This window comes from Lathyrus oleraceus, chromosome 5, assembly GCF_024323335.1.
Source record: "Lathyrus oleraceus cultivar Zhongwan6 chromosome 5, CAAS_Psat_ZW6_1.0, whole genome shotgun sequence".
Lineage (NCBI taxonomy): Eukaryota > Viridiplantae > Streptophyta > Magnoliopsida > Fabales > Fabaceae > Lathyrus > Lathyrus oleraceus.
In genome coordinates, this window is record NC_066583.1 from 262,373,465 (window position 1) to 262,399,638 (window position 26,174).

Below are 26,174 nucleotides of genomic sequence, written 5' to 3' on the forward strand. Positions count from 1 at the left end.
CTTCCGCACATTGATGTTCTGGTAGATAACACCGCTCAACACAAGGTATTCTCATTCATGGATGGATTCTCAGGTTATAACCAGATTAAGATGGCACCTGAAGACATGGAGAAAACTACGTTTGTGATGCAATGGGGCACTTTCTGTTACAAAGTAATGCCATTCGGTTTAAAGAATGCAGGGGCAACATACCAACGTGCTATGGTGGTTTTGTTCCATGATATGATCCATCATGAAATAGAGGTATATGTGGATGACATGATAGCCAGATCTTATACTGAAGAAGAACATCTCGATCATTTATACAAACTGTTTGAGAGGTCGAAGAAATACAAGTTGAGATTGAACCCGAACAAATGCACCTTTGGAGTAAGATCCAGTAAACTCTTGGGCTTTATTGTCAGTGGTAAAGGAATTGAGGTTGACCCGGCTAAGGTGAGAGCTATTCAAGAAATGATAGTTCCCCGTACAGATAAAGAAGTCAGAGGTTTCTTGGGACGCTTGAATTACATTGCCCGATTTATCTCCCATTTGACTGCTACTTGCAAACCCATCTTCAAATTACTGAGGAAAAATCAAGAGATAATATGGAATGATGAATGTCAAGAAGCTTTTGACAAAATCAAGAAGTATCTCCAAGAACCTCCAATTCTGATGCCACCAGTTGAAGGAAGACCTCTAATCATGTATTTGACCGTGTTAGAAAATTCAATGGGGTGTGTGCTGGGGCAACATGACGAGTCTGGTCGAAAAGAGCATGCAATATACTACCTTAGCAAAAAGTTTACCGACTGTGAAACAAGATACTCACTGCTTGAGAAAACTTGTTGTGTTTTGGCTTGGGCTGCTCGCCGACTAAGACAGTATATGTTGAATCATACCACTTTATTGATTTCTAAGATGGATCCTATCAAATATATATTTGAGAAACCTGCTCTCTCCGGAAGAATAGCAAGATGGCAGATGATTTTAACAGAGTATGATATCCAGTATACTACCCAGAAAGCAATCAAAGGAAGCGTGTTAGCTGATCATTTGGCTCATCAAGCAGTTGATGATTACCAATCTATGAATTTTGAGTTCCCTGATGAGGATGTTATGCTTGTTACTGATTATGAAGAACCTGGACCGGATGAAGGACCCGAACTGGGATCCCGATGGACTATGGTTTTTGATGGATCTTCTAATGCATTGAGCAATGGTGTTGGTGTTGTAATTATTTCTCCCAAGGGTTTCCATACGCCTTTCACTGCTAGACTATGTTTTGATTGTACCAATAATATGGCTGAGTATGAAGCATGTATTTTGGGACTCAGAGCTGCTATAGACCTGAGAATCAAGTTTTTGAGTGTGTACGGAGACTCAGCCTTAGTAATCAGTCAGATCAAAGGAGAATGGGACACTAAACATCCGAATCTCATCCCTTATCGAGAGCGGGTGTTGACATTAATCCCATATTTTGAAGAGATTACATTCGAACATATTCCACGAGAAGAGAATCAGTTGGCAGACGCATTGGCTACCATGTCATCTATGTTCAGAGTCAGATGGGACAATGAAGCTCCCATGATCACCATTGAACGATTAGATGAACCAACATATTGTTATGAACTTAATGCTGATGAAGTAGAAGAGAAACCTTGGTTCCACGAAGTAAAAAGATATTTAGAAACTCAGGAATACCCTGAAGGGGCATCCATCAATGACAGAAAATTTCTGAGGAAGTTCTCCACTAAATTCTTTTTGAGTAATGGAGTATTATACAAACGTAATCATGATTCGACTTTGCTTCGCTGTGTGGATAAAAAGGAAGCAGAAAAGATTATGGAAGACATGAATGACGGTATTTTGGGGACTCATTCTAGTGGACATACGATGGCCAAGAAGATTCTGAGATCAGGGTATTATTGGTCTACCATGGAAGCTGATTGCCACCATCACTCCAGAACTTGTCACAAGTGCCAGATTTATGCGGACAAAGTACATGTACCTCCTGCTCCATTGAACGTGTTGACAGCCCCTTGGCCCTTTGCAATGTGGGGCATTGATATGATTGGAGAGATTAAACCTACTGCTTCTAATGGACATCATTTCATTCTTGTTGCTATTGATTACTTTACGAAGTGGGTAGAGGCAGCCTCATTTGCTCCTGTCACCAAGAATGTGGTGGCACGGTTCGTCAAGAATAGTCTTATTTGTCGGTATGGCATCCCTGAAAGAGTTATCACTGATAATGGTACTAATTTGAACAACAAGATGATTATTGAACTCTGCACGCAGTTCAAAATAAAACACCATAACTCTTCTCCGTACCGGCCAAAGATGAATGGCACCGTAGAAGCTGCTAATAAGAATATTAATAAGATTATACAAAAGATGACAGTAACATACAAAGACTGGCATGGGATGTTACCATTTTCTCTTCATGGTTATCGCACTTCAGTACGCACTTCGACAGGGGCAACTCCTTTCTCTTTAGTCTACGGAATGGAAGCCGTTTTACCAGTGGAAGTTCAGATTCCCTCTCTAAGAATTATGAAAGATGCAGGCTTAGATGAAGATGAATGGATTCAGACTCGACTCGATCAGATAAATTTGATTGATGAAAAGAGACTTGCGGTTGTTTGTCATGAGCAGATATATCAGAAGCGCATGACCCAGGCATTTAATAAAAAAGTCAAGAGACAGGTGTATCAAATTGGCGACTTGGTGATAAAGCGTATCATTCTACCACAAGGTGATCCTAGAGGCAAATGGACTCCCACATACGAAGGGCCATTTGTAGTTAAGAAGGTATTCTCTGGTGGAGCCATGATGCTTGCTACAATGGATGCCGAAGATTTCCCGCATCCCGTGAACGCGGACATAGTTAAAAAATACTACGCATAAAAGAGACCCGCTAGGTCGACATATCTAGGCAAAAGTAAGGGCATCCCGGAAAACCAAAAGGGTTCGGGCAAAAATTAGGGATAAACATATAAAAATGTACACCCGGCAAATCGAAAACCTGAAAAGGCGGCTTGGGCAAAAAAGGGTATCCTGGAGGACTGAAAACCTGAAAAGGCGGTCCAGGCAAAAATTAGGGATTAAAGCGTATGACTATGTCCCGTTCTCGGTCAGCTTCACCAAAGCCAAAGAGACTGAACAAGCCAATCACTTCTATCCGACAACAAGAGATGAGATGCTTGAAGACATAATAGCAGTAGTAGAATTAAAATCAATAGGACTTTTTTTTCATAGCTGTTTTTTCTTTGCTTTCTTGACAATTTCCTCTTACTAGGATTTCTGTCTCCTTGTATTAAAATTGCTTGTTTATAGGCCCTCTTTCAAAATCAATACAATTTTATTTCCAAAAAGATATTTTTGTTTTACTTTCTCCGTTTTGTTTGCATAAACGTCCATTGATTTAATTTGAATTAATATATGCATTTGAATATGATTGATGTTTACCGAAAATACATGCATAAAATAGAAATAGCAATTACTAAAAGACTTTAGGATCAAGGATAAGGTTTAACCATGCGTTCTAACAAATCCGGTTGCAAATCCTATTCCCCAGCAAAACCAGTTATTCCCAGAAGAAATTGGCACTACTAGACAGACTGGTCATCTCTTTTATCCCCAGTCAGGTTCTGTTGAATATTTCTACCATCAGACAGAAATCAAATATCCCCAGCTAAGAAAGGGTCATCAATACAAATATCTCCAACCAGAATATCAGGATTTATTTTCCCATGGCAAAAAATTTCAGACGCATAATTCATTCATGCATCATTTCACAGCATATACATGAATGCAATGTTCGCATTTATTTTCAAGAGCATAAAACATCTCATGCATCATGACATGGCATGAGGCTAACTTTTTTTTCCAGGTTAATTATCCTCCTGATACAGTCAAAATAAAGATTCATTCAGACGAATATCTTTATCGATTACATTCAAGATTCAGATACATCTTTCAGATATAATCCATATGAATATTCATTCTGACAAGCATTTTGATATCCTCCTAATGATGGCATCTTTAAGCCCATCCCAGACATTTATTGCAAATACAACATATACAAATATTATCAGATATAGCCTAACGTACGTCTCATTCTGATTCAGCCTAACGTATGGTTCCTTCAACTGTTCCAATACGGTCTAGCGTACGACCCATTTGGATATTCATCCCCTCAGATACTACCTAGCGTACGGTACATTCTGAAATGTAGTCTAGCATATGACTACCCCTTTTATCATCAGATACAGCCTAAAGGACGGCTCATTCTGCTACTCAGATACGATCTAGCGTATGATCCATTCTGATCTTTTATCCTCAGATACAGCCTAATGGGCGGCTCATTCTGCAACTCAGATACGGTCTAGTGTACGACCCAGTCTGGCTCTTCTCATCAGATACTACCTAGCGTACGGTACATTCTGAAATGTAGTCTAGCGTACGACTACTTTTTATCGCCAGATACAGCCTAACGGACGGCTCATTCTACTACTCAGATACGATCTAGCGTACGATCCATTCTGATCTTTATTTCTCCAGATACAACCTAATGGACGGCTCACTCTGCTACTCAGATACGGTCTAGCGTATGACCCATTCTGATCCTTATCTCATCAGGTTCAGTTCACCCTAATATCACCTAATGGATGACTCATTATACGGTCTAGCGTACGACCCAGTGTGACACCCATGTCTTCAGATATGGTCTAATGTACGACGCACTCTGAAGCTCTCATCATCAAACTTTCTGGATGGCATCTTTAAGCCCATCTCCATCAAGACAATCTTTTAATTAACAAGTGCAAATTTTTGGGGCATTCTAAGTGTTCAATAATCTTCCACCTCCAGATCACGAATGGCGTACATACCATTCTAATTCTCTCGGTTTAAGAATATTGAACAGGGGCAGCTGTCATACCCCAAAATTTGTCTGTTAATTTTTATGATAAATTGATTCATGCATGGCATTCATTTCACATTTGCATTCATTCATTAGCATACATTCTCATATAAATTATAAATTTTTATTTATTTATTATGTGATACAGATATAAAAAATAATAATAATTTTGGTTATCTGTATGATATAAATAAATTTTATATATACATAAATGAAATAGTTTTAATTTAATGATAAATAAAAATAGATTTGAATTTTAATTGTATAATTAAAATTTTTAATTAATTTTATTTGTTAAAGCTCATTAAATTATAATAACTATTTTTTTTATAATTTAGTGACTCATGTTCCATTTATTCATTATTTATAAATAGTATTTATTTAGTAATTCACGTTTTTTACTTAATAAAATTTATTTATAAGAGTAACATTTTTTTAAAAGCCCATAAATTATAAAATAATTTTGGTTGATATAAGTAAGAATAATTTTGATTTTTTTAATGATGAAAGTAAAAATAGAAATAGGTTTAAATTTTAATTCAATTATGTAACTAAAATTTAAATTAATTTTTATTTGTTAAAAGTCATTTGAATTATTCATTATTTGTATTTAATAAATATTTAGCAAGGTTAAACCCTAACTCTCCTAAAGTATAGGAAGGGATCCAAATATTTAGCAAGGTTAAACCCTAAAGTATAGGAAGGGATCCAAATATTTAGCAATGTTAAACCCTAATTCACACCATTATAAATACTTCATATGGCTGCAGCGAAAAGAGGGGGAAAGGGAAAAAGACGAAAAAAAGGAGAGATACAGCAGAAGAAGATACACAAGGCAAGGCAGAAGCAAGAAGATTCACGGGCAGGGAAAAGAGAAGCAACCATAAAGCACTCAAATCCCCAGTAAGTGTTCATTATGGAATTTGCATCCAGCATGATTACCTTGCAATACTCCTTAATTCATGCATGAATAATATTGGTTTAATATATATATTGAGATGATGTATTCATGGTTTGGTGGATGTTGATATTGCTTTATTCAAGTATGCATCTGTTCTTGATATGTCATAGCATGTTGGAGAAATTCTGTTTGCATGATTAAAGAATTATATCTGCCATTTAATTATTATTATATGAGTGTTGTTTCTAGCATGATTATGTTTATTTCACATACTGTTATTACATAATAATGATGATGATGATGATATAATGGTGATAATATAAATCCCTGGATGTCTTTAACATGTATGTGTAAGGTTTGTTTTATCATTATCACTTGCAGTAAAGAGAACTAATACATGAGTAAAATAATATAAGCTTCTTGATTTATGCATGGCTATTTTTATTATTGCATGATTATTACATATGATCTTATTTTATGTGTGTGGTTTGATATAAGATGAAGTTACAGGTTTGTTGTTTTCACATGAAAGAAACAGCATGAGAAAAAATAAAGTAGCTTGCCGTAAGAGAGAAAGGTGTAACATGCATGGTGGTGTTGTGTCAAAATGGAAAAATCCATGTAGAATTAATATATATTTTAATGAAGGCGAATAAATAACGAATGGACCAACATGGCTCGTTGGTAGCTCCCCCCTCACTGCAACGTAGAGGTCCTGGGGTTAGTTTTTCAGTTTTTTTACTATGTTTACTCCCTTTCCACTATAATTAATTCACCACTATTTTTCTATTATTAAAATAAAATCCATTAATTAATTTTCTAATTAATATATTATATTGGTTATTTAAACTAGGATATAATTTAATCTAGTTTATTAATTAAATTTTCATATATCACTTAATTAATTAAAATGGGCTATTTTGAATAATAAAAATCTAATTATATTTTTTTTCTCTTTTCTTTTAAAACTTCTATCAATTTAGTCTAAGTTTTTCCATAAATTCATAAAAAAAGTTTCTATTATTATAGACTAAAAATATTCTTAATTCATTCTTAAATTTAGTTTATTTATTTCATTTGTCATGAACTTTCTATGCCCTTTTAATTTTGTACTCGTTAATTAAGATTTAGATATTTTATATCCCTTTTAAATTATGAACCCCCATCCTGAAGCCATGTAATAGCGTAGTCTTATTTTCCGCACTTTAATTTTTCCATACTGTGAATATAACTGTCTAGATGTATGCTAATAGGATTGCATGGAAAGATAAATAATCGAACTTAGATAAATTAATTCAAGATAATATATCATTTCCACACTTGCACCTACCTCTAGGGTAACCCTCTCTTTGTTGCCTTACGATATTACGGTCATGTCCCGCGAATGTGGGGATACCCTTAGCAAAGACCCTTTCGATTAAATCATCATTATCCCTAAACAGATAAGTCATAGTCCCTTCGATCAAAAGGTCAATGTCCCTACAAGATAAATTATAGTCCCTCGAACGTTGCCTTCGAATATATGACTTTGTCCCTCGAACGTTGCCTTCGAATATATGACTTTGTCCCTCGATGACCCTTCGTTGTAGCCTACGATTAAATGATGATCGTCCCTTCGAATGCTAAGGTATCCTTACAAATGTTGCCTTCAATGACCAATCGACGACCCCACGATGTTCCTTTACATCCAAAGGATAAGACTACTTACTTCTCAATAGTAAGGACAGTTTTACCCTCCTAAGGATAGGAAATACCTATAAAGACCTTGGTTAGGTATAACTCTTAAATGCTTGCTCACAGCTTAAAATACTTTTCACACCTCACACTTTTCAAAACATCTTTTAGAAAATTACCACTTGGTATACATTCGCACCAGAGTCATCGCTGAGTTATATTTTTCTAAACATCTTTCAAAATCAAACGAGATAAACACTTTGTATACATTCGTACAAGAATCATTACATAGTTAAACTCTTCTTTCAAAATATTTTCTAAACACACCACATTTCTCAAACACTTTCTCAAACAAGGAAAACATAAGTGAGTTAAGCAATTAAGAGCCCATGGATAACCATGGATACAAAGGGTGCTAACACCTTCCCTTTGTATAATGTACCTGCCGAACTCAAAATCTAATCAAGGTCTTTCCTGTTCTTTTCCGCCTTTCCTTATTGGATAAAAGAAAAGTCGGTGGCGACTCTTGCTATCCGCAACATTGTTTTTCAAAGCAAAAACACAAAGTCAGTTCACCGTATCACAATGTGCATAAGACAAATGAGAATACAAAGCTTTTATTTTTCCTTAGGTTTTGAAATAGGTTTTTTTAGGCACATAACCAATTCTTATTCTTCCATTTCTACTAACTCCATAGATCATTGAAGTCATTTTGCTTTTATCTATGTTTCTAGCCATAAATGTCTGAAAATATTTGTCATAATTCTTTATGACATTTTCAAAATCCACAGAAGATTTTGAAAGAATTTTTTCCTCAAGTTTGGAACTCTTACTTTGAAGAGCAGAGTTTTCATTTTTCAGAATAAAATTCTCTTCATTTAAAGTGGAAAAATCTTTCTTAAGCTTACCATGTGCTTCAGATTCAAATGCTTGAACTTGTTTCAGATCCTTGTATTTGTTCCGAAGTTTTTGATATTTCTCCAAAATTTTAGAAATACAAGATTCTAATTCAGAGCGAGATATATTAGGAAATACCTCTTCAGAGTCTGACTCATATTCTGATTCTAGTGGAATCTTTTCATCAGATTTTTTTGTGCTTGCCATCAACTCCACATTAGCTTACTTTTCCTCAGAGTCATCTCCTGAGGATTCAAAGTCATTCCTGGTATCCATCAAACCTTTCTTCTTCCCTCAGAAGTCTTTCTTCTTTGGTCTGTCTTTCCTCATTTTGGGACACTCATTCTTGTAGTAACCTAGCTCCTTGCACTCAAAACATGTAATGTCTTTGCCAACACCTGACTTCTTCAGTCCAGATGTAGACTTAGAGCGACCATCTATCCTTCTGGAGCCTATGAACTTGCTTTGTCTTTTCTTCTATAGTTGGTTAACTCTTCTAGAAAGAAGAGACAATTTATCATCTTCTTCAGAGCCTTCTTCACAATCCTCTTCTTCTCTAGCTTGAAAGGCTTTAGTCTTTTCAGACTTTCCTAGGGATTTTAGAGCCACATATTTAAATTTTCTTTGAGGCTCATCTTCTTCAAGCTCTATCTCATGACTTCTCAAAGTACTCACAAGTTCTTCAAGAGTTGTGTTGTTCATATCCTTAAATAGTTTTAGCGCAGTTACCATATGCCTCCATCTCTTAGGTAAGCTTCTGATCATTTTCTTAACATGATCTGTAGTAGAGTAACCTTTGTCCAGAACCTTCAGTCCTGCAACAAGAGTCTGAAACCTTAAGAACATGTTCTCAACAGTTTCATTATCCTCCATCTTGAAGGTTTTATACTTTTGTAACAAGGCAAGTGCCTTGGTTTCTTTCACTTGAGCATTTCTTTCATGAGTCATCCTTAAAGAATAAAATATGGACTTAGACATGTCTCTATTTATGATCTTCTCATACTCAGAGTATGATATAATGTTCAACATGGTGGTTCTTGCTTTATGATGATTCTTGTAATCTTTTTTTTATTGATCAGTCATCATTCTTCTTTCTACCTTGTTACCACTGCCATCAACGAGATGAATGTAGCCATCAAAGACCATATCATATAGATCCACATATTGACCAAGAAAAAACTTTCGATTCTATTTTTCCAATAACACAATGAGAAAACTAAGAACAAAAATAATGAACACATTTATTTTTATCCTGGGTCCTTGTTACCAAAGCCACCTTCAGTCCACCCGCCAAAGTGATTTCTCCTTATGGAGAAGACTTAATCCACTATAACCAAACTTGATTACAACATAAAGACCAATTGTCAATGTCTTCTTGAGTAATTTTGACTAAATCATAGTCACTAAAGGAAATAGAATCACAAAAATTGAGATACAAAGTGTGTTTAAAAAATGTTTCAAAGCAAGCAGAATACACAAATGAATTAAAAGTATTTCATACAAAATATATTCTATAAAGAGTATGAACAAAAGTTCCTTGTGTGTATGTTTCTTTTCTATTAAAATATATTCACAGTATGCAATATTCACGTAAATGATATTCTCTTAGAGTTCTTAACACTTAGTTGATGTCCCATCCTTCCAAGACTCCTTTATATAGGCGTGAAAAGATTCGTTGGAGGGTAGAAGTGAAATACACAAATGTAGCTCTATCCTTGTATAACAGTCTATGAAAATGGGAGACATAATGGTACAATAGTACAATCCTTATCTTACAAAATCATTGTAGTTGAAGGAATATTTGATCTTGTATTGTGTACTATTTTCTCACGTAAAATATTTTTGATCTTATCTTCAAAAATTTAGGGGCTTCAGATAGAGAGTTGATGAAGCATGTGTAGAAGAAGAATCAGAGTCAGAGTGAGAGAATCTTTAGAAACTTGGTCTTCAGAGTCTTGATCCAGTTCATCAAAACCTGGTCTTCAGAGTCTGGTGACAAGTTCATCAGAGTTGTTTGAGCCAAGACTTCAGAGCTTGACAATCTCAGAAGCTTCAGAGTCATAAAGCTTTGGATAAGCAAAGTTCAGAAGCATTGAGTAGAGTAATCCAGAGCTTGATTATCTTGTATAACACACATCTCAAAGTCAGAGTGCACTAGGTTCAGAATCTTATGGCGTCACACGTCACTCCTTCAGAGTCAGAACTTGTATCTAGTATCTACACACTAAACAAAACCATTAGGATACAAAATTATTCTCTAAGAGACTATGTAATGTTATCATTAATACATAAGATCAAATGCAGAATCAAATCTTGCTTTTACATATGAGAGTCTTAATTGTCTCCCTGTCAAGGTCAATGTAACGGAAAGAAGACAAATAACTTATCAGAATGTCTTCTTCTCTGCCCACTACAATCATTTTATTGTCAATGATAAACTTGAATTTCTAATGAAATATAGACGTAACTGCTTCAACAACATGAATCCAGGATCTCCTAATTAAACAACTATATGTCTGATGAATATTCATTACTTAAAAGATAATGGAAAAAATGTGTATAAATCATCGTCTTAATTCAATAAAAAACATTCTTATTCATTCTCTCTTAATTTCATAATTTCAACCTAAGTTGCAGTTGCTTGAATTACAACAAACAAATTTTCCATCTTCTTTCCTTATGCTAATAATAGGCTATCTTTTTATATATAATATCTTTTTTCTTTAAAAACAAAGAAATAGAACGTAGCTACAACCTATACTATAAGAATAAGTGGTCACATCCATACTTTTCTTTATTCCTTTTGATATAACTCAGTTTTAAATTTGAAATATGTATCCAATCAAATCTGGACCATCCATCAAAAAGTGCTAAATGTGAAAAACATTAAAAAAAGAAGTATAATTTCAATGATATGGATTTGCACTTCTCCCTCTTCAGTGAAATGTTTACCAAAGGGAATTCTTACAAATACACAATGGTAGGACTTCTTAAAAAAAATAGAAACAAGGAGAAGATTATAAAACATCATGGTAGGACTTCTCCATTGAAATCCATGGTGAAAAACATTAAAAAGTACAATTTACAAATACATCATTGTAGGACTTCTTAAAATAAATAAGTCTATGGTTAGGTATACAGGTGGACAAATATGAACCGGCTGATTGACATGGATCGATCAATTTTTTTAATACAAATGAATTGGGTTGGGTCGAATGTCGTTGATTCAATTATTTAATTTGAATAGTATAGAATTGTTTTGGTCAGACTCAAATAATTATTTTATTGTTGGCGAATATCAAAATCGATCGAACTTAATTAATATATATTTTGTTTATTTCTATTATTATTATTTAACTGACTTATTAAGATTCACATGATATTATCATTTTTATAATTTAATTGTACATTGTTTACTCCCCAAAATACAAGATATGCAATATAAAATTCTAAGTATTATTTAATTTATGGTTTAAAGTATGATAATAATTAAATTAATTTTAAATGATATTTAAAATATTATAATATAATAATAATATTTTTCAATAATAAATTTATTTTCTTAAAACTATTCTATTAAATAACTTGATTGTAAAATATAATATTATTATGATAAGTATTTGTAAAATATAAATAAGTAATATACTTAATTAATTAAATAAATTTCATAAAATTCAATTGATATAATTAAAACTGGATATTTTTTATTGAACAACTATGCACTTTCAATGTAAATAAAGGACATAGTTATGATGATCGTGATTTAATTTTAAATACATGTACCACATTGTTAGAATATTTATTGCAAATTAGAACCAGATTAGATTTGTAATTCAAATATTTGTTTTGTATTTTTAATATATTAGTTATAAATAATTTATTTCGTGTATTTTCATATTTATTAAAGACAAAACTTGTCATATTCTTTTTTATACCGATAAACTTTTTTGTCATGTAATATTTTTATATTATTCAAAGATAAATAATTAACTTATATTATTTTATGTATCAATAAAAAATATTTGTCTTATATTTTTATATTAATCAATAATAAATATTTGTTCCATGTTTTTTTATTACTTATTACCCATAAGTATGTCTCGCGTTTTATTTTATGTATCAATAAAAACACACGTGTCCTGTATTTTTATTTTATAATTGTAAGTGAGAAATATTATGTCTCGTATTTTTTTATATTTAATTGAGAAAAAATATTTATTATATATTTTATAATGATGAATCAATAATAGTCGAGCGATTCTTACTTGTGTAAACTAAAATTGGCATGTTGATATTGGTTAACATGTGATTTAAATAAAATAGTCGTGTATGAATTTTACGATTCAACAAATTCGTAAGTGACTTGGATAAAATTGAAGTTTAAAAAATTATATATAATGTGTTATAATTGTTCTATTTGTTTTACACACTTAAAATTATTAATTTTAGATAATTATTTAATCACAAAAAGTATTTATCATGCATATTATTTTTATAACAAACTCAAATTAAAATATTATAATTATTATACTTGATTTTATTTATAAGTCATATAAAAAAAACTTAATTTACATTACATTTTAATGACATAATTAAAAAATATTACATGATTGAAGTGTTGAAAATACATTTTTTTTATGTATTATAATTCTTCATTTTTATTTCGATAACATTAAAAATATTAATTATAATTAATTTTTTTTCACAAATATTTAGTTTAACCTATTTAAATTAATATATTTTATATTGAACCTATTTTTTTGGAAATTTCTTAATGCATTTTATATGTTACTTACACACCATGCAAAAATACTAAAATGCTCTTTAGATTTCAGAGATGCATCTCCGGACGCACCATACACCAACGATATGGCGCACCAAATGAGTGCCTCCTTGATGAATACTAATTTTTTTCAAAGCTCCAGAATTTTCAACAAATATATTGATAGTTGATCAATCTAGTGGACATTCCGGAGACGCATCTTCGGGAGATTGGGGCAGAATTTTGAAATTTGTTGTCACCTTTGCATGTCAGATATTTTCGGAGATACATCTCCGAAATAATTTGACAAAACACAGAGTTGCATGATCACACATCCATACTTGTTTTTCACTCAAAACCCTCACCAAAAACCCTTCCATTCTGGATCCATATTTTCACTCCAAATCTTCAATCTTGTGTTTCATCACATCAAAGGGAGCAAAAGAAGTTGGAATTCCAGGTAAAGATCATTTATTTCAAGCCTTATTGCTCACATTAATCTTGTTTTCTTTATGAAATACTAGCGTTTTTCGGAAATATCTCCGAAATGTGTATGAACTTACCCGAAAATGCATTTATGGTATCAGTATTTGTTCATTTTTTCAGCTCCGTTTACAATATTAACGCTTATTTATTATTCTATGGTAATTGTTTTCATTAGATATGCACCCCGATGTTTTCCTCAAACAAGTTGTGTCTCCCACTGTTAAAGATGTTATTGTGAAGACGGTAGATGTTCGCAACCAATTTAAAAATGAGCAAGGGTTTGAATCTCGTGATCACATGCTTCAATGGATTCCTACGGAGGCCGCAAAACTGGTATTTGGTATGGTAATCAGAAGGTACGATAATGGTTATGATAGAAGATGTGCTTTTATGATAATGATGTGCGAAAGAAGCGGGAAATATAGACCTCTTCTCCGGAATTTCAAACAAGACGACACCGGTTCAAGAAAACGTGAGTGTCACTTTAAGGTGCGTGGTTATATGTTGGCAAACAATAACTGAAGATTTAATTTCATATGTGGTTTGCATAACCATGATTTGTGTGAAATGTTAGCCAACCATCCATTTATGTCGCCTCATGCCGAAAGAGAAGGAATGCGTTGCTGACATGACATTGAATTTGGTTCAACTGAAAAATATACTTACAACTTTGAAACGTAAAAGTCCGGAAAATATCTCAAATATCAAGCAAGTGTACAATATTGGGTACCAAACTAACAAGGCGCTTACGGGGGATATAACTGAAATGCAATAACTCGTGAGACTGTTGGATGATAACAGTTATGTGTCTAGGTACTGAACGTGCGAGGATGGAGTTACCGTTAGAGATATATTTTGGACTCTCCTAATTCCATCAAGTTGTTCAACACATTTCATATAGTGCTCATACTTGATTCAACGTACAAGACCAACAAATATAGACTTCTATTATTGAAGATGATTGGTGTCACCTCTACTAAGAAGACCTATTTTGTCGGGTTTGAATTTCTAGAGAGCGAAAAAGAGGAGAATGTTACTTGGGTCTTAGAGGTGTGTCGGGAAATTTTGAAGGACCAAGAAGAGATGCCTAAAGTGATTGCTATCGACCACGATTTTGCCTTGATGAATTCAGTTGCAAAGGTATTTCCTACTTCTTATGTATTCCTTTGTAGGTATCACATAAGAAAGAATGTGAGAACTTAGGTTAAACCCGCGGTAGAGGCGAAACAAATAGAGTTCGTAGATGGAAAAATGGTGAAGACAAGTGTGGTTGTGGAAAAAATAATGGATGCATGGAATTGTATAGTAAATTCTTTCGCAAAAGAATTATATGCCGATTTCGTTATTCATTTCAGGAAAGTGTGCGAAAAATATCCAGATTTTTTGAAATATGTTGAGAGCACAATTCTTGACCAGGTGAAGGAGAAAATTATTTATGCTTGGACCGACCAGGTTAGACACCTTGGAAATACAACAACTAACCAAGTTGAGTCTGCCCATGCTACATTGAAGAATTGGTTGAGAAACAGTAAGGGCGATTTGTGTAGAGATTGGGACTCCGTGAATGAAATGATTCAGAACTAGCATAATGAGATACATATATCATTTGGTCAGAGCATCACAGTTTTGGAACACGGATTTAAAGACAAAAAAATTTATTCTCAGTTGGTCGAAAACATATCTCAAGCAGGTTTAAATTATATTTTTCATGAGGCTAAACGAGCTGATAATGTAGGCTCTGATAACGCAAAGTGTGGATGCACAATTGTGAAAACATACGGTCTCACATGTGCTTGTGTTATTGCAAAAAAGGTGAAACTTGGTAGCCCAATAAGAATGGATGAGGTTTGCACTCACTAGAAGAGGCTTAGGTTTGATGATGGTGGTGTTATGAAAGACGGTAAATCAAATATCTTTATCTTGATCGAATGGGAAGTGATACAAGAGAGATTTTTGAAAGCCGGTGACAACATGAAACTCCACATCAAAGAAAAATTGAGGAAGATTGCTTATCCAGAAACCACCCTTTCAACCGGTAAAAACAAAAGGTTCTCCAAAGAAGCTTAAGCCTACACCGAGTGAAAATTCAACGGTGCAGTTTCCTTCATATTTTGAGCATGTTGACAATGTTTTTCCGGACTCACCAACTCCAAAATCTCAAAAAAGTGTTTTTAAAGGATCTCGCATTAGCAAAAGCATTGACAACGTTGAGTGAAAAAGGGGGGAAAAGCGTACAGCCACTGAAATAATCACACACAACATCGTGCAGACGATATTGACGTAAAGGTTGCATCACGCGTACGATGCAAGGTATCACGCGCATAATATGTACTTTTTATGGGCTTTTCTGACGCGTTCTGGTCCATTCTGACTCCTTTAAAAGGGGATTTTCTGCACTTTCTCAAGGGTTACGAAATTGGGAGAACAAGACACGATTTTGAGAGCACGAGTGGTGATATCTAGAGCATTTGAAGCCATTGGAGGCCATTACTTCAAGGGATTTCACATGTTATTTTCATGTATCAATTATGGTATTGTGAATTGCATTATGAGTAACTAAGCTCCTATAGGTTAGGTTGTGTTATGATGAAACTATTTCTATATTGTTGGATTCTATGTTGATTTGACTATTGTATGAACCTTTTGATTTATAATTCCATTCAATTGCTTCTTGTTCGTAATGTTTTTTATGTGAGATACTCTTTTAATCTGATTTTGGATACATAGGGAATACTGATCATTAGTCCATGTGTTGGACCTAGGGTAATTGTCATACTTACGTTGGTTGAATATGAATAGAAGCCCAGAGTAGTGACATAGAGAATTAACGTTCTACACATCGTCTAACCCTGCTTACGGTAGTGAACTAGGGATAAAAGCTACGAGTAGTTGTTAGGGATAAAAGCTACGAGTAGTTGTTAGTGAGTTATTTCGTGAGGGATCAACTATAAGAGTTTTGTTAATTCGCCGTGGTGTTATAGTAATAAGACCATTCATACAAGGCATTACACATCAATAATAGAGAAATATGAGATTCTAGAACATAACCTGACCGCTTTCGTGAGATTATTTACTCGTTAATTTACTTTTCACACTGAAAATCGACCCTCCCTCCACCGCTTTTTACTAGTTTTCTACATATTGCACACATTTTGTCTTGCTTGAAGGCAGCCCCTGTGAATTTAATCTTTTTATTACTTCGACAATATCAGTACACTTGCTGAGAAGTCATCATGAGTCTTTTAGGATAACTCACCTACTTTCTTGGTCTACAAGTAAAGCAAATGGAAGACATCATCTTTATTTCTCAAAGCAAGTATGCAAAGAGTATAATGAAGAATTTTGGGCTTGAAAATGCAACTCACAAGAGAACTCCTACTGAAACACATGTGAAATTAACCAAAGATGATAATAGTGTTTATGTAGATCAAAGTTTATATAAAAGCATAATTGATAGTCTACTATATCTCACAACAAGCAAAATTGACATCACATTCTCTGTAGGTGTTTGTGCTACATACCAAGCTAAACCCAAGGCCATTCATCTCACTCAAGTGAAGAGAATCATAAAGTACATAAATGAGACTTGTGACTATGGTATTATCTATCCCCATGATACTAAATCGATACTTGTAGGATATAGTGATGCGGATTGGGATGGGAGCGTTGATGATAGAAAAAATACATATAGTGAATGTTTTTTTTCTTGGAAACAATTTAATCTCATGGTTCAACTAGAAGCAAAATTGTGTCTCATTATCTATTGTAGATACCGCGTACATTGTTGCAGAGAGTAGTTGCACCCAATTGCTTTAGATGAAATAAATGTTGAATGAGTACAATGTCAAACAAGATGTCATGACATTATATTGCGACAATTTAAGTTCTATTAATATTTCAAATAATCATGTCCAACATAGTAAAACTAAACACATTGACATTCATCATCATTTCATCAGGGAACTTGTGCAAGATAAAATTGTAAATGTTGAGCATGTAGTAATTGAACAACTAGTTGACATATTCACTAAAGCTTTAGATGCGGCTCATTTTGAAAAGCTAATGAGTTCTCTTGGTGTTTGTATATGTGAGAATTTATAGCAATTAATGTAGGGGAAGAGTGAAAGAATAGAGAGATATTCTCTCTCTCTCTCTCTCTCTCTCTCTCTCTCTCTCTCTCTCTCTCTCTTATGATCATTATTGCACGTGAAATAAGATTGATTATTTCTATTTCAAATTTTCCTTATAACTACTCCAATTTTACAAGCAAGAACAATCTCTCTCTCTCTCTCTCTCTCTCTCTATTATTCTCAAAAAAACTGTTCATTCACTTTTCTCTCAAGTTCTTCAATCTCTTTCGAATATGAGTCAAACATATGGAAAGCTAAAACTATTGAATATGTTACAAATGCTAATGGGGCCATGGTTCCTGGAGACAAGTTAGGGAAGAAAGAAATAACAATGAAATCTAGGGTTCTCGAGTCAAGCAGAAAGCTTGACAAACAAGATATTGTACTATCTAGTGAACCATATGTAACTGGGAAAAAGAGAAATCCAAAAAGGAAGTCCGTGACAACGAAAAGAAAGGCAAAAGAAAAAGATGTTGAGAAAAAGAGAAAGTATGTACAATCAAGTGATTCTAACACAGATACTGATGAAGACTTAGTTAGTTGGCTATTGTCAGGTGGTTGGTCTGGATAGTGAAGTTTTATGTTTTGTTTGGTTCCAGTTGTTTCAGTTTTATTTTGTTTGGCCCTTATATATGGACATTAAATGTTCTTTTTGTTGTTGATTCTATAATGTCTGTATAACTTTGTGTGTCTGCTTCCACCTTGATGTTTTTTTGCACTATGACAATCCATATATGGTATTCAATTATGTTGATGCTTTTTGGTATTTCTGTAGTTTTAATTTTCAATCCTTTGCCAAATTATGGCAAAAAGAGGGAGTAATATTGTGTGCATGTCTGTGTGGAATGACGTGAGCTCATGTTCGATGTTTGATTTGATCTCTTGAGGTGTATCAACCACTTTACGTGTTATCTGATATGAGTTCTACTTTTGTTGTTGTGTATGTTTTGATGTGGTGTGCTACTTTGTGCTAATTATTATTTTTTGAATATTTACTCTTGCACATCTTTTAGTTTTTTTAAAGTTGTTTTAGCCAAAATTTTCCAAATGGGGAGATTGTTGTTCCTTTGGTTAACTATTTTAGATAAAGCAACGTGGGCAATACAAAAAGTAATTTATGAAAAGTCACCGCGTGGGACAAGAGGTTCTAGCATGAGGTGCAACATCTGATCTCTATCTGTAAGTCAGGTTACATGAGTAAATCTATTCGTGTGTTTGATTGGTTATAAGGAGATTTGTCATTTAGGAATTGTATCTTTTAACAATATATTTTTTTTAAAGAATATTGGCTAAAAAGTCTGTATAAATGTCTTGGTGGACATTAATGAATAAGCAAATCAAATCTGCATCAAAAGTAAATATGCATCAAATCAAATATGTTTATTTTTAAATTAAATTTCCAAACCCAACAAATGGTTTCTATATTAGAAGATTCATTTCTAACAATGAAAACACGAGCAAGAGTTGAAGATCTAAAGTGTTATATTTTTTTATTTGAGTATTTGTTCTTGATGTTATTTGTGCACCTCTATAGCACCTAAGTTTCCTATCAAATGCATAAAGGTTGTTTTGTTAGTTGAGTTGTAATTTAACATTCTTTAAACATGTTGTATGCATTGATCACTAGAGTTAATGATTAAGAGAAAGCGAGAGAGATTCTCATATTTATGGGGAGTTCTAAATAGAAAGACACGTGTAATATTAGAAAGAGAGATATTGATAATTTTTTGTTCATATAAGATTATTTTTACTTATACTATTGAGAGTAAATTTTCTTTCTTGGGTTGGAATCCCCTCAGACATAAGTGACCTTCCACCGAACTAGGTTAACAATCTTTTGTGTTCTTTATTGTTGTATAATTTATTTCCCATTATTTGTTAATATGTTATAACCACGTTGTTCACATTGTCTCAGACATTATGTCCAATATCTATCCTATAAAGAACAAAATTTTATTTTGTACCACATTCTTAAATGTCTTGAATAAAACTTAATATATGGATGAATACATATCACATATTTTATCACACAAGTAATTAAAATTAAACAAAAAGTACTATTTATATTTTCACGTATGTGCACACTAAAAGTCATATAGACACCATTATGAAATCGTCAAATCCATCTAACGACTTAGATTATGCCGTAGTGAAAATTGTATACACTAAAATAGCGGAAAGATAAACATAAAGAAAGGGAGTAAAAATACTAAAACATATTTAAAATAAATGTATATAATCTTACTTTATATTCTAATAATTCTTTTTAAATAATATTAATTTTAATAGGATATACAAGTAAAAACCTCATAAAAGACATATACGTGTATGGATGATAATTGTACTTATATCCAATGGATACCCGTAAAATTTACTTACAATGGATAGGGTATAAACTTGCAAATATAGAGAATTACTCATTAAAATAAACAGGTACATGTATCTTAATATCTCCTCCGCCTCATACCCACACAATGTATATTTGTATATTTTAATTTATATTCTCATATAAAAAATGTATGTCTATATCTTTAAAAAAATACATCACAATTAAAATACTACACATTTTAATATAAGTGCTCATTTATTTCACAATTCAATTGTAAAATCTTTGATTTTTTTGTTAATTTTGTTAAAAAATTAAAATGATATAATATTTTTTAATTGATAGATTTATTTTGACTAGAAGTGTGAGTAATGGATATGAGTAAAGGTACTTAAGTATCCACAAGATACATGTAAGATATAAATGTTGATGGTCACATAAGTATAAATTTGTGTGCAGAGATTTTTTCAAACTGCGGGTACGAGGACATGTATTATAGGACCATACTACCCTATCAATTGTCATCCATAAAAAAATAGAATGCCATGCATAGTCGTATTCGTATGAAAACTAGGACTCCTTTCATTCTCTTTTTATAAATCACTTTTATTTTTTAGATTCATTAAATAATTGATGTATTTACTCTCTCTCTCTCTCTCTCTCTCTCTCTCTCTCTCTCTCTCTCTCTCTCTCTCTCTCTCTCTCTCTCTCTCTCTCTCTCTCTCTCTCTCTCTCTCTCTCTCTCTCTCCTCTCTCTCTCTCTCTCTCTCTCTCTCTCTCTCTCTCTCTCTCTCTCTCTCTCTCTCTCTCTCTCTCTCTCTCTCTCTCTCTCTCTCTCTCTCTCTCTCTCTCTCTCTCTCTCTCTCTCTCTCTCTATATATATATATATATATATATATATATATATATATATATATATATATATATATATATATATATATATATATATATATATATATATATATATATATTATATATATATATATATATATTAAGTAAAATTTAGAATGAAGAGACTATTTATTAAGAAGATATATGAAAATATTATTGAGTGGCAAATTGAAATAAGGTTATAGAATTAATTTTGCTGTCATTTCTTTTCTTAAGTCTAAAGGAATGGTGACGTGAAGCACAGAATCTCACTTCTTATTTTAGCATAACATTGGTTTATGCTATAACATATTTATAGATACATTAAAAGTTTGATAAAAAAAAATACTCCTTAAATTAATAGAATCTCACATTTTAGCATAAAACATGTAACATATTTATATCGATTCTCAACCTTATTCGTCTTATCCTAAATAATAGGATTTTCACTTTAGCTTCTTTTTCTACACCCTCTTACAAGCAAGGTACTGGTGCAATAACCCTTTATTCCACTTCCTTTCATTATATAAACTCCATTATTGAAACCAATTATACTCACACCAAACAATAATTTCCCTTTTGTCTTGTGTTTTTTCTTTTTCAGCAACATGGCTAGTAGTAATCTTCGTCAGTTACAAGCTGCTCCTAACAAAATGCAGCTTAAGAAGGAGAGACGCATGTTCTCTACTTCTGATGATAGTGCCATGATGAAACAAGTTCAGTCCACTCATGCACCCGATGGCCGCGAAATCGATGTTAAACCTCTTATTCAAATTGTTGATGAAATCTTGATTCAAATCATTGCTCGAAGCGTCGAGGGTCATGAACATGTAACTAGTACATTAAAATGCATGCAATGACATATTTTTTTTTAACTCGTTAACCACTTGCATTGACATTTGTTCTAAACTATTATTATGGTTTTATATATGGTTCACGTGACAGGTGAAAAAAGAGCAAGAGACATTGGAAACTGCTGTTGCTTTGGCTGAATTTGATATGCTTGATGCACTTGCTTTTATTATTAACAAAATTTCTTGCGAGGTTGTTGTTATATTATGTTTCTATTTATTTTCATACGAGTCTATATAAAAATGAAGAAGAAATAATCGATAGAAAATTTATGCATGCAGCTATCATGCAAATGCTCAGGAGGTGGAGATGCACATGCATCAACAATGGTGTTACTGAATTACCTATCAAGCTATTCTTGGCATGCAAAAGTTGTGTTAGCCTTAGCAGCATTCGCTGTTATTTTCGGAGAGTTTTGGCTTGTTGCTCAATCAAGTGCTTCAAACACACTTGCCAAATCTGTGGCTCTCCTTAAACAACTTCCTGACATTGTAGAGAATTCCGTTTCGTTGAGACCGCAATTTGATGCACTCAATAAGCTTGTGAAGGCTGCACTTGATGTCACAATGTCCATTGTTGAATTCAAGGAGTTACCATCTGAGTATATTTCAGAAGATGTTCCTCCTATGTCTGTTGCAAGTGCTCATATTCCTATTGCTACCTATTGGGTCATTAGAAGCATTGTGGCATGTGCTTCACAAATTGCAAGTCTCATTGGGATGAGAAATGAGTAAGTTAATTACCATATGATATAAATGATACATCTTCATCTCTTGAATTTGCTTAATCATTTTTGAAATATGGTACCCGACGGTGAAGACTTGGGTGAGTCCTGAGAGTGTGTTCTTCTCGGGGTCTCAGATACAAATTCTGCCAAATGCTAATAATTCTTGTGTTGAATGACTATGACTTGTTTTCTTGCAGGGCCTTGTCATCAGCTTCAGAGGCATGGGAATTATCGAGTTTGGCTCACAAAGTCGCTAGTATATACGAGCACCTCAAAAACCAACTTGCTCTTTGCTATCAATATATAGGTAAGAACATTATTGAAAACATATCTATAACATGAATTCAAGATTCTTCATGCAAAATTTTATGCTCAATAAGAAATAAAAACTATGTATCGAAAGAAAACTTGACAATTGCGGCGTTACTATTGTACAGATGAAAAGAGGCATATTGAGGCATTTCACAATCTGATACGTCTTTTCGAGACAGTTCATGTAGACAACATGAAAATCATGAGAGCACTGATTTATGCAAAGGATGATATCCCTCCACTTATAGACGGAACTTCAAAATTAAGGGTTTGTTTTTAGATCAGTAACAATTAACTAGTCCATTTTGTGTTTGAGACTTAATTATTCTTCAACATGATTAACAGGTTAGTCTTGAGGTACTAAGGAGGAAACATGTGCTACTTCTCATATCAGATCTTGATATTTCGCAAGAAGAGATTATGATACTCGATAATTTGTACAAAGATGCAAGATCAAGAGGTGAGACATACTATGAGATGGTGTGGATTCCGGTTGTGGACAAAGCGACATGGAATGAAGTGAATAAGCAAAAGTTTGAGTATCTTCAATCATCAATGCCATGGTTCAGTGTTCGCGATCCTTTTATCATTGAACCGTCGGTGATTAAGTATATCAAAGAAGTGTGGAATTTCACAAAGAGAGCTATTCTAGTAGCTCTTGATCCACAAGGTAGATTGTCCTCCCAAAATGCTCTTCATATGATATGGATTTGGGGAAATTTGGCCTTCCCTTTCACTAGTGAGAAAGAAGAGTCCTTGTGGAAGCAAGAGATTTGGAGCCTTGAGCTTCTTGTTGATGGCATTGATCCCGCGGTTTTAGACTGGGTACGTAATTTATTTTGATCCCGTAGAGTCAGAAACGTAAGCACAATTGGTTGAACTTCGTGATCGATTGCATTTTTTGTATCGTTTTTACTTTTGAACAGAATTTTTTCCTGTCCTTGTTGCAGATGACAGAAGGAAAAATTGTATGTCTATATGGAGGAGAAGATCTCGAGTGGATAGAAACATTCACGAAAACAGCGATGAACCTAGCAAGAACAAGCAACTTCGGTTTAGAGATGGTTTATGTAGGAAAAAGCAATGCAAAAGAGAGAATGCAGAGAATGATAGCCACCTTCAACACAAAAAGATTCAGTTACTTTTTCCCGAACGTGACGTCTATTTGGTTCTTTTGGGCAAGACTCGAGAGCATGTTATACTCGAAACTTCAACATGGAAGGACAGTCGAGAACGACAAGATAATGAGCGAAGTTATGACAGTACTTAGCTTCGATGGAAGTGATCGAGGGTGGGCGATATTCTGCAGAGGACCATCTGAAATGGCAAGAGCGAAAGGTGATACTGCTTTAACAAGTTTGAGAGATTATGATAAGTGGAAACACAATATTGAACAAGATGGTTGGGTTCCTGCATTGAATGATTATATTAAGGAAATTCAACAGCCGCATCATTGTAATCGGCTTATTCTTCCCGGGAGCACGGGTGGAATACCGCAGAAAGTTGTTTGCGCTGAATGCGGTCGTCAAATGGAGAAATATTTCATGTATCGTTGTTGTGTGGAGTGACAGAAGGAAATTTCATGTGACATTATTAGTACTGCTTCATTTGTTCATTTATGTATGAATAAGATTGGTTTGAGAGTTGTTTATGTTTTGTTATAGGTTCATAATGTAGTGTTTGTTGTTTATGTAAGGTTGGTATAAATGTTTATGTTTACTAGCCGGTAAGCTATTAAGGTCTTAGAAGCATAACTTGTTTCAGCTTGCTAATAAAGTGTGTTTTGTAGAACTATTTGTATTACAATAAGTATTGTTTTAAGTCATTTTGTGATGTAGAAAAGTCTTGATTAAATTATTTGTGCAAGTCATTCTAATTTATTGCATGTGTTTTTCTTGCTTTATTATAGCTCTATTGAAGAAGACATTTAGAAAATAATGAACTCCTTTTGGTGGAGGTTCAAATAGACGAGGTAGAAGAGATGTAAATTGGCTAAGTTGGAAAATCTAACCATGTGAAAGAATTGAGAGGCATGAGCTTTTGTGATTTCTAAGGATTCAATCTAGCAATTTTAGGGTAGTAAGATTGTAAGTTCTTATCAAATCAAAATTTCTAATGGTTTCATGAGTTTTCAAAGAAAAATAAGTTTCACAAGGAAACTTCATGGGTGTGGCTAGGCTATTAACCACAATTCAAACTATTAAATAATTTATATCGATTTTTTTTAAAATAGGTTTAATGATTGATTACTCTATTTAAAACGTGACACGCGGTGTTGGTGTTAATTGCGTTTGTCTACAAGTATTTAGATATTTAGGTAGACTCATCTCATTTATCATAGTTCATGTTAATTCTTCTAAAACATGAATTTACATTCTACAATACCATTTTATTATGGAATGCACAAACACGAAAAGTTCTGAGATATCATTTTCGTCGCATCAGTTTTCAAAGTGGTGATTAACAAATTCACTATCATGATCACTTTTTAAAGTGGTTATTTTAAAATTAAATTGGTTTAGGACAAGTTTAGAAAATTTAACAAAATCTTTAAGATTTTCTTTCTTATGGCCTAAGAATAAAGTCCAAGTGAATTTAGTGAAATCATATACTATTACGAAGTCATAGTAATTGCCTCCTAGACTTTTAGTGCTTAAGGGACCAAAGAATTATAGATGGAGAAGGTCAAGAGGTTTTGACATGACAACATGTACTGGTCAAAAGCATAGGTGTGTGTGGTATCCTTACACGAGTAAGGGATACTCAGAGGCCTTAGTAGTTTTATAACAGTAATGGCTTGCCTGCGGCAGCGGTGAGTAGCCTTATACAATGGTATTATGGTGTTTTCGGTAATAAGAGAGGCCAACTCATGTAAGGTGAAAGGCTCTTGTGTATAATCATTATGGTGGGTTTATAGAGGCCCTTGGGCATAAGATTTAGGAAATCCTATGAATGGTAACCTCCCCCTCTTGATTGGAGAAGACTGTCGGCTACCTGTCTTCTTGGAAGTCGTGGTATGACACATTCTTATATGACTAGTGGGGAGATGATAATATTATGCACATCAATTGTCCTAAATTTGAGCCTCATACTCTGAAAAGATAGCGCCAAGCAGTGCCTTACTAGGTAAAGACCCTAACGTCGCCCCTGTTTGGGACTCTCACAAATATAACACTATACACTCCCTCAAGCCTGGGGGTTTTGTAAAGGGCGAAGTGTTTTAAGTCTCTCTTCAGGTTTTGTCCCATGGTTTGGGGCGAGTCTTTTGTTAGGAGGTAGGTCCTTTAGATTGAGGGCGAGTCCCTCAGCTGAAGTCGGCCTTCTTAATAGA

The 26,174-nt window shown here is 33.6% G+C and overlaps 1 protein-coding gene across 1 annotated transcript; it reads left to right on the plus strand.

The window, feature by feature from the left end:
- Positions 1 to 21,511: 21,511 nt before the first annotated feature.
- On the plus strand, positions 21,512 to 24,634 carry LOC127083746 (protein SIEVE ELEMENT OCCLUSION B). The gene is made up of 7 exons (XM_051024080.1): positions 21,512 to 21,782; positions 21,898 to 21,996; positions 22,086 to 22,534; positions 22,729 to 22,838; positions 22,969 to 23,111; positions 23,189 to 23,668; positions 23,794 to 24,634. Exons 1-7 carry the CDS (start codon positions 21,561 to 21,563, stop codon positions 24,409 to 24,411), a joined length of 2,121 nt encoding a protein of 706 aa, XP_050880037.1. The 5' UTR covers positions 21,512 to 21,560; the 3' UTR covers positions 24,412 to 24,634.
- Positions 24,635 to 26,174: the final 1,540 nt, after the last annotated feature.

Excerpts from the sequence above, each read along its gene's own strand:
- LOC127083746 (XM_051024080.1), top strand. The coding sequence starts at position 21,561 with ATGGCTAGTAGTAATCTTCGTCAGTTACAAGCTGCTCCTAACAAAATG. Across the intron at positions 22,839-22,968 it reads TCTTTGCTATCAATATATAG|ATGAAAAGAGGCATATTGAG; the intron begins GTAAGAACATTA and ends ACTATTGTACAG. Across the intron at positions 23,669-23,793 it reads ATCCCGCGGTTTTAGACTGG|ATGACAGAAGGAAAAATTGT; the intron begins GTACGTAATTTA and ends TCCTTGTTGCAG.